Genomic DNA, 20,029 nt, shown 5'->3' with positions numbered 1-20,029 from the left:
CCCCCCCAACTCTCCTCCATCCTCCCCCCCCCTACTCTCCCCCCCCCTTCTTCCTTCCTCCCCCCCTTCTTCCATCCTCCCCCCCCCCCTAACCTTCCCCCCCCCCCTTCTTCCACACCACCCCCCCAACAACAACCACCCCCCCCAAAACCAAACCCCCAACACCCAACCACCCCCCCAAAACAACACCCAACCACCCCCCCAACAACCAACCACCCCCCCCCAACAACCAACCACCCCCCCCCAACAACCAACCACCCCCCCCAACAACCAACCCCCAACACCCCCCCCAACAACCCCAACAACCACCCCCCCCAACAACCAACCACCCCCCCAACAACCCACCACCCCCCCCCAACAACCAACCACCCCCCCCACAACAACCACCCCCCCACAACCAACCACCCCCCCCAACCACCCCCCAACAACCACCCCCCCCCAACAACCAACCACCCCCCCCCAACAACCAACCACCCCCCCAACAACCAACCACCCCCCAACAACCCAACCACCCCCCCAACAACCAACCACCCCCCCAACAACCAACCACCCCCCCCAACAACCACCACCCCCCAACAACCAACCACCCCCCAACAACCACCCCCCCCAACAACCAACCACCCCCCCAACAACACCACCCCCCCAACAACCAACCACCCCCCAACAACCAACCACCCCCCCAACAACCAACCACCCCCCCACAACCAACCACCCCCCCCAACAACCAACCACCCCCCCCAACAACCAACCACCCCCCAACAACCAACCACCCCATCCACCCCCCCCAACATCCAACCACCCCCCCCCCCAACAACCAACCACCCCCCCCAACAACCAACCACCCCCCAACAACCAACCACCCCCCCCCTACAACCCCCCCCCAACTACCAACCACCCCCCAACAACCAACCCCCCCAACAACCAACCACCCCCCAACAACCAACCACCCCCCCAACTACCAACCACCCCCCCCCCAACAACCAACCACCCCCCCCCAACAACCACCCCCCCCAACCACCCCCCCCCCCCTCAACATCCCCCCCCACACCTCCCCCCCCTCTCAACCCCCCCCCAACAACCAACCCCCCCCCAACACTCCCCCCCTACCTCCACCCCCCCCCATCTTCCACCCCCCCCCCCCAACAACCATCCACCCCCCCCCAACTCCCCTACCACCCCCCCCCCCCAACTACCATCCACCCCCCTCCTCCCCCCCTTCCTCCTCCCCCCCCCCTCCTTCCTCCCCCCCCTTCTCCTCCCCCCCCCCTTCTCCTTCCTCCCCCCCCTTCTTCCTTCCTCCCCCCCCTTCTCTTCCTCCCCCCTTCTCCTTCCCCCCCCTCTTCCTTCCTCCCCCCCCTTCTTCCTTCCTCCCCCCCCCTTCTTCCTTCCTCCCCCCCTTCTTCCTTCCTCCCCCCCCTTCTTCCTTCCTCCCCCCCCTTCTTCCTTCCTCCCCCCCCTTCTTCCTTCCTCCCCCCCCTTCTTCCTTCCTCCCCCCCTTCTTCCTTCCTCCCCCCCCTTCTTCCTTCCTCCCCCCCCCTTCTTCCTTCCTCCCCCCCCTTCTTCCTTCCTCCCCCCCCCTTCTTCCTTCCTCCCCCCCTTCTTCCTTCCTCCCCCCCTTCTTCCCCCCCCTTCTTCCTTCCTCCCCCCCCCTTCTTCCTTCCTCCCCCCCCCTTCTTCCTTCCTCCCCCCCCTTCTTCCTTCCTCCCCCCCCCTTCTTCCTTCCTCCCCCCCCCTTCTTCCTTCCTCCCCCCCCCCCTTCTTCCTTCCTCCCCCCCCCTTCTTCCTTCCTCCCCCCCCCTTCTTCCTTCCTCCCCCCCCCCTTCTTCCTTCCTCCCCCCCCCCTTCTTCCTTCCTCCCCCCCCTTCTTCCTTCCTCCCCCCCCTTCTTCCTTCCTCCCCCCCTTCTTCCTTCCTCCCCCCCCCTTCTTCCTTCCTCCCCCCCCCTTCTTCCTTCCTCCCCCCCCCCTCTTCCTTCCTCCCCCCCCCTTCTTCCTTCCTCACCCCCCCCTTCTTCCTTCCTCCCCCCCCCTTCTTCCTTCCTCCCCCCCCCCTTCTTCCTTCCTCCCCCCCCCCTTCTTCCTTCCCCCCCCTTCTTCCTTCCCCCCCCTTCTTCCTTCCCCCCCCTTCTTCCTTCCTCCCCCCTTCTTCCTTCCCCCCCTTCTTTCTTCCTCCCCCCCCTTCTTCCTTGCTCCCCCCCCCCTTTCTTCCTTCCTCCCCCCCCCCTTTCTTCCTTCCTCCCCCCCCCCTTTCTTCCTTCCTCCCCCCCCTTCTTCCTTCCTCCCCCCCCTTCTTCCTTCCTCCCCCCCCTTCTTCCTTCCTCCCCCCCCTTCTTCCTTCCTCCCCCCCCCCCCTTCTTCCTTCCTCCCCCCCCCCCCTTCTTCCTTCCTCCCCCCCCCCCCTTCTTCCTTCCTCCCCCCCCCCCTTCTTCCTTCCTCCCCCCCCCCCTTCTTCCTTCCTCCCCCCCCCCTTCTTCCTTCCTCCCCCCCTTCTTCCTTCCTCCCTCCCCCCCCCTTCTTCCTTCCTCCCCCCCCCCCCTTCTTCCTTCCTCCCCCCCCCCCCCCTTCTTCCTTCCTCCCCCCCCCCTTCTTCCTTCCTCCCCCCCCCCCCTTCTTCCTTCCTCCCCCCCCCCCCCCTTCTTCCTTCCTCCCCCCCCCCTTCTTCCTTCCTCCCCCCCCCTTCTTCCTTCCTCCCCCCCCCTTCTTCCTTCCTCCCCCCCCCTTCTTCCTTCCTCCCCCCCCCCTTCTTCCTTCCTCCCCCCCCCCTTCTTCCTTCCTCCCCCCCCCCTTCTTCCTTCCTCCCCCCCCCCTTCTTCCTTCCTCCCCCCCCCCTTCTTCCTTCCTCCCCCCCCCCTTCTTCCTTCCTCCCCCCCCCCCTTCTTCCTTCCTCCCCCCCCCCCCCCTCCATCCCCCTATCCCAATTAGAGGTGGCTGATATAGATGCTGATTATTGGATGTTAGCATTGTTGAGATTTGTATACATCACGGTTGAGATGATTTTCTAATTGTTTAATTTATTACAGGTGACACGGTGGGTCCCTGATCATATGGCGTCGCATTGCTTTAACTGTGACTCAGAATTCTGGTTAGCCAAAAGGAGACACCACTGCAGGTGAGCAATCTCTGAGCATTGCACTGTACCCCAAGCCTCACCCAGAACCATTACTCATTACAAACCCTCACTCCAGCTTTGTTACTCATCACCAACTCTCGCTGTGTGTTGGGGACTAAAGAGATGGCTTCTGTTTTCCCAGTTTTTAACAGGAGGAAATTGCACTCGTACAGGACTGGATGTCAGACAAGCGGGCAGACCACACTCAGGCAGTGAAGGGGTTGGGAGAGGTGGTGGTGAGGTAGCACTGAGGGTTGTTAGCGTAAATGTAGAAGCTGCCCACATTTCTTGGGATGGCATTGCCAAGGGGAAGCATGTAGATGAGGAAGAGGAGTGTGTCTAAGGGTAGATCCTTGGGACTCAAGAAATAATAGTTTAGGGGGGGAAGAGAAGTCATTGTGGTAGATGCTTTGGGTATGATTAAATAGGTAAGAATGGAACAAAGCAAGGGCAGTCCCACTTGGCTGGTCATCGGAGGAGAGGCATGGAGGAGTGTGGTGTAGTTGACCGTGTCAGAGGTTGAGGAGAGGTTGAGAAGGATGCGGAGGGATTGTGTACTACGAGCACAGTTTCACAGGATATCATTTGTGACTTTGATTAGGGCTGTTTCAGTGCTGTGTCAGCTGTGCAAACCTGATTGGAGAGATTAAAACATGAAGTTGCGGGAAAGCTGGTCACAAATTTGAAGGGAGATCAGAGAGAAACTAGAGAAAGATGCGGCTTCCGTACTAGGACATGGAAAAGCTTGGGAGTGGTTTGGCTTGGTGAGCAAGAGGAATGGGAGGATCAAGCAGAAGTAGTTGAATGGATTGTATCAATCTTAGTGGCAACGAAGTCCATGAGGTCCTTGAACTTGTTGGAGGGAGGGGGAAAGGGAATGGGGTTTAAGGAGTTGCTTGGTAGTGGAGAAAAGAAGTGGGAGTTAACTTTACATTCCAGAATGATTGTGGAATAGACATAGGTGAGCAAGGCCCAATAGTACCTGATGTGGTCCATCTAGATCTGGTGATGGATGGCTAAACCAATTGTGTGCCAGACATGTTGAAGCCTGCGTACCTTGGACTTGAGGGAGCAAAGGTGGGGGCTATTCCAGGGGGAGTGACCAGGGTGGAAGAGTGTTTTTCTGGGGACAAGGGCATCAAAGGTGAAGACTAATGAGTGATTGAGCAGATCAACATGCAAAAGTGTTGTACAAAGGCTAGACATTTGGGAGTTTGAAAGCACAGTTGTAAGTGACTTGGGGGAGAGCTTTCTCTACGGTAGAACGCGGAAGGTAATAGGGTTGGCAGGGATTTGAGTGATAAGCGATATAAGGAAGTGATTGGAGATGGCTTCAGCTGTGATCAAAGCAATAGGAGTAGAGAGGCCACTAGAGATGGCTGTGAATATGGGTAGCAGAGTTTATATGGAGGGAAAGGTTATGGGTGGACAGGAGAGGGGGCAAGGTAAAATAAGCTGGAGATTGAAATCACCGAGGATGAAGTTGCTCACTGCAGGAACTGAGGGGAAAGGAGTCAAGATACCTCGGTGAGAAATTCAGGGTGGAGCTTGGGGGGACGGTTGATTACGAGGATTTTAAGAGAGTCAAGAGGGGTGAAACTAGGTGAGATGCTTGAAGAAGGAGCCAGAGGAGTAGGAGGAAGAGACCAGGGTATGATTTGGTGATGAGGGCCACTGCGCCTCAGCAGTTTGGCGGGGCACGAGGGAGGAAATGAGTCAGACAGGGAGGCTTCAGTAAGGGACATGGTGTTGCCACCCTTGAGTTAAGTTTCCATCAAAGCCCTGATGTCAGTGCAATCATCCACAAGAAGGTCATGGATGTCAAGGGCTTTGTTCACAAGTAAGGCGTGGGGTGAATGAGGCTAGCGAGATTAGCTTAACTCACACTCAAGTACCGTTAACCAGCACTAATTCTCACTCCAGTACTGTGTCAACACAAGCCCTCACTCCAATACTGTTACTCAATACTAACCTTCACTCCAATAATGTTACTCAATGTTAGCACTCACTCAGGTCATTTTACTCAACTCTCACTCCAGTAGCGTTACTCTACCTGACTTAATCTGCCTACTTAATAAATGAATATACATCAAAAAAAAAATTGGCTGTGAAGTACTCTCACTCCAGTACCGTAAATCAACACACATCCCTCCAGCGCCATTGGTCAACACTAACCCTCCCTCCAGTACTGTTACTCAACATAAACCTGTACATCAGTAGCGTTACTCAACACTAATTCACTTTAATAGCTTTCTCAACACTAAACTCACTCCAGTAGTGTTACTTAACACTATCGCTCCCTCTAGTACCATCATTCATCATTAAACCTGACTTCACCTGCTGACATAAGTGATTACACTTCAAAAAATAACTTATTGACTGAGAGGTACTTTGGGGTGTCCTGAGGATGTGATGAAGCAATATATAAATCAACATTCCTTCAATTAACAATCACTGAACCTCACTGCATTACAGTTGATTACCACATTGGCCCTGCCATCCAGCTCAATGGCACTGCTGATTGTATTGTTCTGCTGTAGAAAAAAATTGTGTGTATATGTTTTGAGGGATGTGAATTTAACATTGTGTGTATTTTGTCGATGGAAAGTTGTCTTATAGTCTGGGTAATTTTCTTTCCGCTATGATTCTGTAGGTGTTACAGTTTTGTATAAAACTAACTTATTGGGCTAGAGAAGGAAAAATAAACCGCAGGTTCCTGCTCCTGATTGCTGCCCAGTGACCCAAATGGAAAGTGTGTGCGTATTGTGTTGGGTAAAAGCAGTATCATGCTCACCCTCTGCAGTCAAATATCTTGCCAACATATTATACATGAAGAATAATGACTTGGTACTGAAGGTACTGAAAAGCTTTTGCTCTCCCAGCAGGTGTCAGCACCTTCAGGAGATGAGGAGAGCAAACTGGTATAAGAAAGGCTGACTTCAGTATGTCGTGTAGCACTGACCAACAGTCCCCTCCCCCTCAGTGTGTGGGCAAGTTAATGGATCAACATTTATGTTTGTTTGTTCCTAGGAACTGTGGGAATGTGTTTTGTGCCAACTGCTGCCACCTGAAGCTACCCATTCCAGATCAGCAGCTATATGACCCTGTCCTGGTGTGTAACTCCTGCTATGATCAGGTTCAAGCGTGCCGTACCCGGGAGATTATGAATCAGCAGCTGAAGAAGCCCATTGCTACTGCATCCAGTTAAAGTGGCACTCCGCCTTCCCCAACTTGTGCCGTGAAGCTTCTGTTATCCTGGAAACTTGACACTTGAAGGTTAGCTGGGTTCCACAGAAAAAAATGCAAATCCCAGCTGGATAGGTGTTTTGAAGATTTAAAGTACTGATGTGAAAATGCTGCTACAACAAGCTCTTGACCTGTGCACTATAAACTTTGGGAGGGGGGGGAGGGGAGGGAAATAACCAAAATGTTAATGAGAAAAGAAACAAATCCATCTCTCTAACTAATGAGCTACTTAGGTTTGAAAAGAAATTCTAATTCCTGTGTAAAGAGCTTCTGCGATATAAAGTGGAGACTATGTGGTGTCCTGTTTCTCAATTGTTTAAACAGCCATTACAAGAGCGAGAAGCTTCTGTGCCTCAGTAGAGAATGTGATAGAGGTAGAATTGTGTAAAAGCTAGTTGTATAACACAAGGTGTAGGACCTCTTGATTCCATCAGCCTTTCAACCTATATTAGAGGTTGCAAAGAGAATGTTTAAGGGACTGTGGCAGTTGCTTGTTTGTTAAGTGACACAGGCAACCTAAATTTTATTTCTCTGGGTTCCTCGAAGATGTGTGACAATGATACCATTCTGATTCTGAAATATGCTTCTGAATAAGGCATTTCTCCAATCTATTTTCATTTGTTACTTTAAAAAAATGTTGATGGAAGGCAGGGGATGTAGATGTGAAACCTCTATGATGATTGGCGGGGGGGGGCCTCAGTAATATCACTCCAATTAATTTTCTCGGCCTATTGCGTTGGGGGAACAAGATGTACCTCTTCAGTTTATTAATTCTTGTGCTTTTCTTTCTCTTTCCTCCCCTTTCTCTATATTAAAAAACAGATTTTTTTACAAACAGGAAAAAGCCATTAGGCCCAAAAAGCTTGTCCCTTTTTTCATAGACCAACCACACCGTTACCTGCCTTTTCAGTCTATCCCTTCTCTCTCCAACATCCTTATAATTGTCTCTTGTCCACTTGTACTGTTTACTTCATTGCCTTTCCCTGGTACTAATTACACATTTGATTATTATCTGGGCGAAAAGGTTTAACCCAACTTCCTAATTATTGACACTTCTATCAGAGCTCTGGTTATATGTAAGTTACATACAGATCCAACTGTACATCTCAAGTAAATTAAAACATGGGATTACAGTCCATTTGCATTTAGGGGACGATAAGTCTGTTTTCTTTCACCTCTGTGCCTCTCTTCCTTCTAGCACTCCTTTGTCGCTCCCTTATGGGGTCTCCCTTTCATTTTCCTTTTTTCCCTCACTCTGCACTTGCTGGGTCCTGGGTGGAGAAGTTTTTCTAACACTCTGATGTGTGTTTGTTGGCCGCAGTCTGTAGTGACTACCCTTAAAAACTACCCTTTCTCCCCACTGCTGGAGAGGAATGTCACGGTGGTCTGTACATTGTGCACCATGGACTACTACAACGAGATCAGTTTATGTGAAGAACTTTGCAAGTCTGGACAGTCTAGGTCTGTGCAGTTGTTTACTTCCTTTATAATACTTATAAATTGACAGACATAACAGTGATTTTAAAAGCACATCTTTGAAGCACTACCCAGTGTTTAAAAAGTACAAATGAGGATTTGTGATTAACACCTTACTCAGCTCACAATGAAATGGAAAAGTTGGGAACCTTCAATGGATTGACAAGGGAGTTCGTGATCAACAACACTTTTATTTTTATTTTACAGACCTTCAACAGTGTCTCCTTTCTGCTTGTCTAACAGACTGCATTTGTTTCTGTCCATTCCCCAAACTAAATGTAGTGAATTTCACAGGCCCCAGGTTGAAGCTGGCTGGGAAGGAATTTTGCTGCTGATAATAAAAGTCTGTGGCAGATTTAATTTTTTTCCATTTTCTATTCATTTATCGGGCTGTTTAACGGTTGATGTGGAGGTGTCAGAGAAGAGGCGTCATAAGACTTGTAACAGCGCTAGAACAAAACTGACTGGCAAAGCAGTCTCTAGTGTTTTGTACAGTAAATGAGTGTACTTGTTACTGAGAATGCATTTAATATGAGATTAGAATTTTCCAGTCTGGAGGTTGGTGTTGTAGTTTAGTCGGCACCTGTGCCCGCTGGAGATTCAACGTTTCAGTCACACTTCAAGATATTGATTAGGACAAGGGAGCTCGATGTTATGTCAGGAAACTTCAAAACGGGGATTCAACAGGGTAGATATGTGGCACATAAACTGAATTTAGTCATTTATTTTCTAATACAGGAAACTTTTGTTTAACCGGAGGTTAAAAGTCCGGAAAGCTCTATCTACCGGCAAAATTCAGGAGCCGTTTTCTATAAGTTTTTTTTACTTATTGCTTTTTTTTCCCCCAGTCAGGCTCTGCAAGGTCTGTAGCTAAGCAACAGCTTCAGCTAGAGACGCTTGCAGCTGCAGCCGACTGTTTTGAAGCTGTTGCTAAGCAACAGGGTTTGTTGATTCACACGGAGCTGAAAAGCTCTGTATGTTTTAACATTGGAGTTGTTTTATACGGCAGTTTTGATCTAACGGCCCCAGCTCAGTGCCGGATACCAGAAAGTTTCCTGTAATTGGAGTAAAAATTCCTCCTCCAATTATTTTTCCTTGAAGGCACTGACAATGGAGCTTGAAAATACTCCTAACCTTAAGCTAGAATTGACTCTTTCACAAACACGACATGCACTCAGTCTGCAGAATACTACATTTCCCTATGGAATTGGTCAACTGTGACAGCTCTGTGAACAAAGGGGCATATGAAACAATGACTAACTAACATGTATGGGAATATGATCTCGGTCAACAAGTCATTGTTCCTCTGTTCCTAAAATCACATGCTTTTCAGTAAAAACCAAGGCAACAGGGCTTCATGCTGCAGCAAAAGCTGATCAGTCATTAATCCTGCTGGACTGGGACTTGACGCTGCTGGAAGAGTTCTTCAATAAATGTAACACACTGAGGTAAGTGATTAAATAAGAGCTGTTCAGTATATCCAATACACCAGAATTTCAAGCTGCATTTTGAGCGCTTTATTAACTCTTGGCATTTCTTCATAATACAGTATTCAAGAAAGGAGGGAGGCAAAAAGCAGAAAATTATAGGCCAGTTAGCCTAACATCTGTCATTGGGAAAATGCTGGAATCCATTATTAAGGAAGTAATAGCAGGACATTTAGAAAATCATAATACAATCAAGCAGAGTCAACATGGTTTTATGAACGAGAAATCATGTTTGACAAATTTATTAGAGTTCTTTGAGGATGTAACGAGCAGGGTGGATAAAGGGGAACCAGTAGATGTAGTGTATTTGGATTTCCGGAAGGCATTCGATAACGTGCCACATAAAAAGTTACTGCACAAGATAAGAGCTCACGGGGTTGGGGGTAATATATTAGCATGGATAGAGGATTGGCTAACTAACAGAAAACAAAGAGTCGGGATAAATTAGTCATTTTCCGGTTGGCAAATTGTAACTAGTGGGGTGCCACAGGGATCAGTGCTTGGGGCCTCAACTATATACAATCTATATTAATGACTTGGATGAAGGGTACCGTGTGTACTGTAGCCAAATTTGCTGATGATACAAAGATATGTGGGAAAGCAAGTTGTGAGGAGGACACAAAGGGCAGGATTTTTATTGGGCCGTGGAGGTGGGATTGGAGGCATGTGGGGGGTTAAAATCTCAAAATCGGGGGGCACGAATCCATCCCGCCCCCAACCTGCCTCCATGCTAGTTTCAAAGGAGGCGGTTACCCAACCTGTGCTGGGAGCCGCCTCCCCGAGGTGGGAAGGGGATTAGTGCCAATTAACTGCCTGTTAACAGGTGCTTAACAGGCAGTTTTTAGCCTAATCCCTATTTTTATTCCTGAAGTGTGGGATTCCCGACAGCTCCAAACCACGCCAAGTTAGCGAGGCGGACCGTCGGGCTGAACGGCTTGGAGGGTTCCAGATGTCTGTTGTTCAGGTGAGTGATGGGTGCATGAGTGCAGAGGTAAGTGTGTTTGGTGTGTGTAAAGTGTTTAAATAAGTTTTACTTTTCTTACCTTTACAGCCTTCCTTCAGGTCTCGGGAGTCCCTCATCTCACCGGCACAGAAAGCAGAATGGCCGCGAGCTGTCAAAAGTTGCAGCATTCAGCTTTCTGTTCCGGAGAGATCTCTAAATCAGCCTGAAAGGAAGAAATTAACTTGGAGTACAGATTGTCAGTGTTTGACAGCTTCAAAGAGCTGTCAAACGCTGATATTTCATCTGTCAAAAGCTCTTCACAGATGAAAAGTCAATCTGTGACGTCGCCTGTTGCCGGGTGGCCCTTAATTGGCCTGCTGAGCCCGCTGGGTGGGCTCAACAAGGTCAATCAAGTGAAAATTGCGTGGGTTGGCCACAACTCGATGGAGGCGGGACTATAACCCTGAAAGTTGTAGTCCCGCCTCCTACACGCCTGCAGTATTAAAATCCAGCCCTTGGGCAAAAATTTGGCACATGGAGTAAAATGTGAGGTTATCCACTTTGGTAGGAAAAATAAAGAAGAAAATTATTATTTAAATGGAGAGAGACTACATAATGCTGCGGTAGAGGGATCTGGGGGTCCTTGTACATGAAACACAAAAAGTTAGCATGCAGGTACAGCAAGTAATTAGTAAGACAAATGGAATGTTGGCCTTTATTGCAAGGGGGGGTGGAGTATAAAAGTAGGAAGTCTTGCTACAACTGTACAGGGCGTTGGTGAGACCACACCTGGAGTACTGCGTGTAGTTTTGGTCTCCTTATTTAAGGAGGGATATACTTGCATTGGAGGCAGTTCAGAGAAGGTTCACGAGGTTAATTCCTGAGATGAAGGGGTTGTCTTATGAAGAAAGGTTGATCAGGTTGGGCCTATACTCAATGGAGTTTAGAAGAATGAGGGGGGATCTTATTGAAACATATAAGATTCTGAGGGGGCTTGACAGGGTAGATGCAGAGAGGATGTTTCCCCTCGTGGGGGAATCTAGAACTAGGGGGCATAGTTTCAGGATAAGCGGTCGCCCATTTAAAACAGAGATGAGTAGGAATTTCTTCTCTGAGGGTCATGAATCTTTGGAATTCTCTACCCCAGAGAGCTGTGGAGGCGGAGTCATTGAATATATTCAGGGCGGAGATAGACAGATATTTGAGCTACAGGGGAATCAAGGGTCATGGGGAGCAGGTGGGAAAGTGGCGTTGTCTTAGTGAATGGCAGGGCAGGCTTGAAGGGCCGAATGGCCTACTCCTGCTCCTATTTCTTATGTTCTTATGTTCTAGTAAACCTGCTGGCCGAGGGATGCAAGAAAGCGGTTTGAAAGTAATGTACAGGTGCTGTCTGCTGCAATGAGAGTTCTTCAGTACTGCAAGGGTTTTGTGCTGCAGAAAGCTCTTGACCTCAGCGATGGTGACTTTTCAATCACCCAAATTTCCCAAAGATCAATTCTTCAATAATGGTTTTTCACTATGCAGCTAGGTGTGATGTTAGAGTTCTCCCATTTATTTTTCTACTCATTCTGTGATCTTTCATTTCAACAAAATTGCAAGACACAAGTTTTCATTTGGCCTAAAGAGCCTTTGAATGTTCAATTAACATGATCTGTATGTGAGTCCAACATATCACTTGCCACCCTTGCACTTCAGTCTACTCCTAAAAATTCACCGTTGTTTTTTGCACTAAAAAGTTGAATTATCCAATCATCTGAATAAAGCAATGTAAACAACACTATAAGGTGGGATTTTAGTGCTGAGGAAAATTGAATTATCAGATCATTCAAATTAAGCAATGTTAAATTAAAAGTAGACAGTGAAAATTCGAGTAACTTCCCAACAAAAGTCATAATATTATAGTAACAGGTATCAGCTGAGTGAGCCTACTTGGGTATCTGCCTTCCTTTTCAATCCCTCCATTGATTCTGGATCTGTAGTTGTCTGAGATAGTGTGTTCCATGTTCTCTCAACCCCTTGTGTGAAAAGATTTCATGGATTTGCTTCTAACTGGCTTTTTATCATTTCCTCTGTTTTTGTTGTTTGTACTCCATATTCTCTCTCACTATCACTTTCTCCCAATGTGAGCAGTCTTATCCTTTCCCTGCTAAAATGGCATTCCCTCCCCCTCCTTATTCAGGAGTGTTCAAGTACTGTCGCCCCTCCCCTTCAAATCTGCCGTCATCACCCCTCTCTTCCAAAAACCCACCCTTGACTCCTCTGTCCTTGCAAACTACCACCCCATCTCCAACCTCCCTTTCCTCTCAAGTCCTTGAACGTGCCGTTGCCTCCCAAATCCGTGCCCGTCTTTCCCGCAACTCCATGTTTGAATCCCTCCAATCAGGTTTCCACCCCTGCCATAGTACTGAAACAGCTCTCATCAAAGTCACAAATGACATCCTACGTGACTTAGACCGTGGTAAACTATCCCTCCTCAACCTGTCTGTAGCCTTTGACACAGTTGACCACGCCAACGCCTCTCCTCTGTCGTCCAGCTGGGTGGGACTGTACTCGCCTGGTTCCATTCTTACCTATCTAGCTGTAGCCAGATAATCACCTAGAGTCAGTTATACGGCACAGAAAGAGGCCCATCGTGTCCGCGCCAGCCATCAAGCCCTGTCTATTCTAATCCCATTTTCCAGCACTTGGTCCGTAGCCTTGTATGCTATGGCGTTTCAAGTGCTCACCTAAATGCTGCTTGAATGTTGTGAGGGTTCCTGCCTCTACCACCCTCAGATTCCAACCACCCTCTGGGTGAAAAAGTTTTTCCTCAAAAACCCCTCTAATCCTGCCCCTTATCTTGAAACCTTGACCCCCCTGGCTACTAAGGGGAAAAGTTCCTTTCTATCTACCTTATCTATGCCCCTCATAGTTTTGTACACCTCAATCAGTTCCCCCCCCTCAGCCTTCTAACGAAAACAACCCCAGCCTGTCCAGTCTCTCTTCATAGCTGAAGTGCTCCAGCCCAGGTAACATCCTGGTGAATCTCCTCTGCACCTTCTCCAATGCAATCACATCCCTCCTATAGTGTGGCGACCAGAACTACACACAGTATTCCAGCTGTGGCCTAACTAGCGTTTTGTACAGCTCCATCATAACCTCCCTGCTCTTGTATTCTATGCCTCAGATAATGAAGGCAAGTATCCCACATGCCTTTTTAACCACCTTATCTGCCTGTCCTGCTGCCTTCAGGGATCTATGTACATGCACATCAAGGTCCCTCTGATCCTCTGTCCTTCCAAGGGTCCTACCATTCATTGTGTATTCCCTTGCCTTGTTAGTCCTCCCAAAATGCAACACCTCACACTTTTCAGTGTTAAATTCCATTTGCCATTGTTCTGCCCATCTAACCAACCCATCTATATCGTCCTGTAGCCTGAAGCTTCCCACCTCGCTATTTACCACTCCACCAATTTTCGTGTTATCTGCGAACTTACTGATCATACCTCCTACATTCATATCTAAATCATTAATATACACTACAAACAGCAAGGGACCCAGCACCGATCCCTGCGGTACACCACTGGACACAGGCTTCCAGTCACAAAAACAACCTTCGACCATCACCCTCTGCCTCCTGCCACTAAGCCAATTTTGGATCCAATGTGCCAAATTGCCCTGGATCCCATGGGCTCTTACCTTCTTGACCAGTCCCCCATGTGGGACTTTGTCAAAAGCCTTACTGAAGTCCATGTAGACTACATCAACTGCACTACCCTCATCCACACACCTAGTCACCCCCTCTCAAAATTCAATCAAATTGGTCAGACATTATCTCCCCCTGACAAAGCCATGCTGACTATCACTGATTAATCCCTGCCTCTCCAAGTGGAGACTAATTCTGTCCCTCAGAATTTTTTCCAATAATTTCCCTGCCACTGATGTTAGGCTCACTGGCCTGTAATTCCCTGGTTTATCCCTACTACCCTTCTTGAACAATGGTACTACGTTAGCTGTCCTCCAGTCCTCTGGCACCTCTCCTGTGGCCAGAGAAGTTCTGAAAATTTGTGTCAGAGCCCCTGCAATCTCCTCCCTTGCCTCACACAGCAGCCTGGGATATATCCCATCAGGGCCTGGGGATTTATCCACTTTTAAGCCCGCTAAAACCGCTAGTACCTTCTCCCTCTCAATACTAATTTGTTCAAGTATATCACAATCCCCTGCCTGATTTGTATGCCTACATCGTCCTTCTCCATAGTGAACACAGATGCAAAATATTGATTTAAAACCTCACCTATATCTTCCGGCTCTACACACAGATTGCCACTTTGGTCCCTAATGGGCCCTACTCTTTCCCTGGTTATCCTCTTGCCCTTAATATACTTCTAAAACACCTTGGGATTTTCCTTTTATTTTGCCTGCCAGTGTTTTTTCATGCCCCCTCTTCGCTCTTTTTTTTTAAGTACCCCCCCTGCACTTGCTATACTCCTCTAGGGCTTCCACTGTTTTTAGTCCTTTGTATCAGCCAAAAGCCTCCCTTTTTTTCCTAATCCATTCTTGTATATCCCTTGACATCCTTGGTTTGTTGGTCCCACCCTTGACCTTTACGGGAACATGTTGGCGTTGTACTCTATTTCCTTTCTGAAAGACTCCCACTGCTCTGATGTGGATTTCCCTACAAGTAGCTGATTCCAGTCCACTTTGGCCAGATCCTGCCTTATCCTATTAAAATCAGCCTACCCCCAATTTAGAACCTTTATTTCCGGTCCATCTTTGTCCTTTTCCATGACTACCTTAAATCTCACCGAATTATGGTCACTGTCACCAAAATGTTCTCCTGCTGACACTTCTACCACTTGCCCGGCTACATTCCCTAGAATTAGGTCCAGTACCGCCCCCTCTCTTGTAGGACTTTCTACACGCTGGCTCAAAAAGCTCTCCTGGATGCACTTTAAGAATTCCGCACCCTCTAAGCCTTTCACACTCTGACTATCCCAGTTAATATTGGGGAAGTTGAAATTCCCTACTATTATTACCCTATTATTTATACACTTCTCTGAGATTTGCCTACCTATCTGTTCCTCTATCTCCCCTTGACTGTTTGGGGGCCTACAGTACACCCAGCAAAGTGCTTGCCCCCTTTTAAACCCACCCCAACAGTACTAGCAAACCTCCCCGCAAGGATGTTGGTCCCGTTCCGGTTCAGGTGCAACCCGTCCGACTTGTACAGGTCCCACCTTCCCCAGAAGCAATGGCTTCTCTTCCCACTCCCGCAAATTATCTCTGGAGTTCCCCAGAATCTATCCTTGGCCTCCTCCTATTTCTCATCTACATGCAGCCCTTCGGCGACATCATCCAAAAACAAAACATTGGTTCCACATGTAGGCTGACAATGCCCAGCTATACCTCACCACCACCTCTCTGAGCCCCTCCACTGTCTCTAAATTATCAGACTGCTTATCCGACATCCAGTACTAGATTAGCAGACATTTTCTCCAACTAAATATTGGAAGACCAAAGTCATTGTCTTCGGTCCCCGCCACCGACTCCATCCCACTCCCTGGCAACTGTCTGAGGCTGAACAGACCGTTTGCAACTTTGGTGTTGTATTTGACCCCGAGATGAGCTTCTGACCACATATCCACGCCATCACCAAGACCGTCGTCTTCCACCTCCGTAACATCATCTGACTCCTCCCCTGCCTCAGTTCATCTGCTATTGAAACCCTCATCCATGTCTTTGTTACCTCTCGACTTGACTATTTCGACGCTCTCCCTGCAGCCTCCCACCTTCCACCCTCCATCAACTTGAGCTCATCCAAACTAGGCTTTAAAATTCTCATCCTTGTTTTCAAAGCACCCCATGGCCTCACCCCTCCCTATCTCTGTAACCTCCTCCAGCCCTACAACCCTCCGAGGTCACTGCGCTCCTCCAGTTGTGACCTCTCGCGCATCCCCAATTTAATTGCTCCATTGAGAGCTGTGCTTTCAGCTGCCTCGGCCCTAAACTCTGGACTTCCTTCCCGAAACCCCTCCGCCGCTCTTCCTCTCTCTCCTCTAAGATGCACCTTGACGTAAGAAAACTACTCAGCACTTGGTTTGAGTATAAAACAAGGCTTTAATCAACTGTTTCACAACCATGAGTTTCTAGTTACATCACTAGTTCCTGGTTACAAAAACATCCTGAGCAAGCTGGGCCCACGCCCGAGTATTTATACTTTCCTTGGACAGCGCCACCAGCTGGCCGCCCAGTGTTATCTCATGAGTCATTTCTACATGAATGGTAAGATTCATGACACCTTAAATACTATCTCTTTGACCAATCTTTTGGTCATCTGTCCTAATATCTCCTTATGTGGCTCAGTGTCAAATTTTGTTTGATAACGCTCCTGTGAAGTGCCTTGGGACCTTTTACTACGTTAAAGGTATACACACACAAGTTGTTCCTATTTCTTAAAATATGTAAATTCCATTGTTGTGCAACCTTATGGCACTCGATCTACTTAGAATAATGCTTTGAAACAATGCATTTTTAGGTATTTTCTCTGTTTGCTCTTTCTCACCTCTGCCACAACATGTACTACCCCCTGCTGGTAATACAGGTGACCTGTCCCAGGGATAAATAAGTTCTCTGAAACCAGCAAGTGTGTTATCGCAGCCACCTTGGAGTGCCTCTGCTGCCATTTTTCCTCCCTGCTTGGGGTATGGTAGAGGATTGTGACCAGTACCAGTGAAACACAATCACAAAGTTGGTTTTGTCACTAATGTCATAGTGAGTGTGTATTTAGTTACTGACCATGGATTCTTACCAGCCAGGCAGCCTCAGACCTGAACTACTGTTTACGTGCCAGATGTTGGCTGCCTGACCCTGGACACCTGGTTGGGTCCGACTCTCAATCATTACACGGACCCTGTATTTCTAACCAGTAGGCAAACCCTGAACTCCACTGTCAAACAACTCCTGGATTCCTACCATCTGAGAGGTCCTGGACTCCAACTGACTGTCCCAAACTACATCTCAAGGATTTATGTAGTCAACAGTTAACTCAAGATCTGTACACAAGGATTTCACTTTGTCCACTCTCGTATAACAAGCTGTTAATCTGGACTGAAGCTCTCTTCCTGTTTGGTCCCATTCTGCTCCCCTCTTTTTCTGCTATGCCTCTCCCAGTTTCATTTTAACACTCCCCACATCAGCGCACCACTCGATCTTACCCAGCTAGTTGATTCCTTAAATACACACGACCACCCTCTCAACCATATGACTTCTGCTCACTTTTGTCTCCCTCACTATCTACATCCCCACGCCCACCCCATCTGTTCTACTCACCCTCCACTCTTGGAAAAACTGCCCCCTACTCCCTCAAAAGCATTCTGACTCCCAATTTACTCCTACCCTTAATCAGCCAAGATATCACCACCTCCATTAATGTTCTCAGCACGTATCTTCTCTTCACTTTTGATACACTTGTCCCTGCCAGATTGCTTCACAGTATCCCGTCTCTGCTTTGCCCCCAGTATGTCACCTATCTTCGTAACAGCTAAACTGAGGGCGTAGGCTTGAAGATAAATGGCACCCAACCAGCCTGATGATCCAATGCATAATCTGGCCTCATTACCTTGAGCAGTATGATATTGACCCTCTGCTGCCAAGGCCTCCTATTATTTCAGGAGCGTGCTGGAGGGAAAGGACACCACCAAACTGCCTCTGTTACATTTTCATCCTCACCTCGGACACCTAATAAGAAACTCCTGAATTTCTTAGTCTCTAAAATTGGTCATTTGCTAGACTGCCTCAGTTACCTACTGTCTTACTACCTTCAAGACTTCTCCATACCCAGCAACAACCGCAGAATATTCATCACCTATCCTATCTCTAGCCCTCATCAGAAAAACCAATGACTCCATTGAATTGACTAGCTCCTAACCACTCTACTGTTTTTTCTCGTGTAAGTGCTTACTTCAAGAGTTACTTCTGCTACCTTCAAAACTGCTGCTGTTACTCCCTCCTCAAAAATCTACACTCAACCTTTACATCCTCTGCAGCTATCACCTCATCTCTTAAATCATCTTTCTCTGAGATCCTGGAATATATCATTGTTGCCCAACTCTGCATCCATTCTTCTCCAGTTTGGTTTCCATCCCACAAAGACAGACTAGATCCAAGTCACCTGTGTGACTGAAATGTTACCTCTCCTCATTATCCCCAACCTCTCTGTTGCTTTCTCTTCAATTGGTTGTTTTCTCCTTCCTTCTCCACTGTGGTCCGCCTTTGTGACGCTGCCTCTTATGTTTCCATTACCAGCTGCCCCAGGATAGTCAGCACATCTTTCGTAATGGCTTTTTCTCCCCTGCCCACATGCTCTCCTCCAGTGTGCTTCAAGGTTCCATACTTGGCACTCTCCTAGTCATTATCTATATACTACCTCTGTGTTATTATCTGTAAACATTGGGTCATCTTTCTTTGCTTCTCAATCATCCGTGAGTCCACAGATCAAGTTGTGAATGAGCCAGAATTTCCACAAACATTGCCAAGAATGGAAGAACCTGTTTGCTTCTCGCCTGAAACTCTGCACCTTCACCTCCAATTCCATCTCCCTCCACAGCTACTCGGGCGCATAATCTAGTGCTGTTCGATGTTGAGTTGAGCTTAAAACCCCATATCCAGACTATCACCAAGACTGTATATTTCCCACTTCTGAAATATTGTGACTCAGTGTCTACCTCGCCCCCACCATCACTGTAAAAGCTACATCTTTGTTGCTACCAAGTGCAACTCCCCAACTTTCTCCTCACTAAGCTACGCAAACTCCCAACGCATCCAAAAATATGACACACTCATACCATAAAAGTATTCATTTATTAGCAGGTCCTCTCCAATCGTCACTAATTCTCCATTCCTTTGTGCGAGAATTCTAAAACCTTCATCCCTGTTTACAAATCCATCTTCAGTCTCAGTCCACGTTATCTCTGCGACCTCCAAATCTCAACTCCCAACCAATTTGTCCCACTTCCCTTCTCTTCATAGCTTTGCAATTTATTTCTTTTCAAGTATATATCCAAATCCCTTTTGAAACTTACTATTGAATCTAGTGTTTCTACCACCCTTTCAGGCAGTGATTCCAGATCATAACTTGCTGCGTAAAAAAAAAAAAAATCCACTGCTCTCTCATCTAGTTCTGTTGAATCTGTTAAATCTGTGTCTGGTTACCAAACCTCCTGCCAGTGGAAACAGTTTCTCCTTGTTAATCTATCAAAACACTACCATCATTTTGAACACCTCTATTAAATCTCCCCTTAACCTTCTTTGCTCTAAGGAGACAAATCCCAGCTTCTCTAGTCTCTCCACATAAATGAAGTCCCTCATCCCTGGTGTCCTTCTAGTAAATCTCCTCTGCAACCTCTCCAAGGCCTTGACATCCAAAGTGTGGTGCCCAGGTTTGGGCACAATACTCCAGCTGAGGCTTAACCAGTGATTGAAATGAAAAACAGAATACTGCACATTTTGGAAATCTGACATAAAAACAGAAAATGGATTTTGACAATCATTGACCTCAAAATTAATCCTACCTTCTTCTCTCCACAGAATACTGCCTGACCTGTTGAGTGTTTTCAGCATTTGACTCTGTAAATGATCAGTCTGTGGTCTGAATTCATTTTGGAACTAGTTACTCATCATTCATTGGTGGACCAAACATCATAATCTAGGCTATCTCACTGGAACATTAAAGTGTAGGAGCAGTAAAGGCCATTCAAGCATTGGGCCAGAAGTTGCTGTCAAGATGATGGCAC

At 47.6% G+C, this 20,029-nt stretch overlaps 1 protein-coding gene across 13 annotated transcripts in view; it reads left to right on the top strand.

The window, feature by feature from the left end:
* The window catches only part of mtmr4 (myotubularin related protein 4), a 166,110-nt gene extending 157,921 nt beyond the window's left edge, over positions 1–8,189 (top strand). For all 13 annotated transcript variants that reach the window (XM_085964420.1, XM_085964411.1, XM_085964415.1 and 10 more), the window contains 2 exons: positions 3,019–3,107; positions 6,138–8,189. In XM_085964420.1, the coding sequence (XP_085820546.1) occupies positions 3,019–3,107; positions 6,138–6,315 (267 nt within the window). In that variant the 3' untranslated portion in view covers positions 6,316–8,189. The remainder of the gene's footprint in view (positions 1–3,018; positions 3,108–6,137) is intronic.
* Positions 8,190–20,029: the final 11,840 nt, after the last annotated feature.

Source organism: Somniosus microcephalus, chromosome 22, assembly GCF_052327205.1.
Source record: "Somniosus microcephalus isolate GS21.2 chromosome 22, FLI_Smic_1.0, whole genome shotgun sequence".
In the NCBI taxonomy this organism is placed as follows: Eukaryota; Metazoa; Chordata; class Chondrichthyes; order Squaliformes; family Somniosidae; genus Somniosus; species Somniosus microcephalus.
This window is presented reverse-complemented; position numbering and strand designations above follow the sequence as displayed.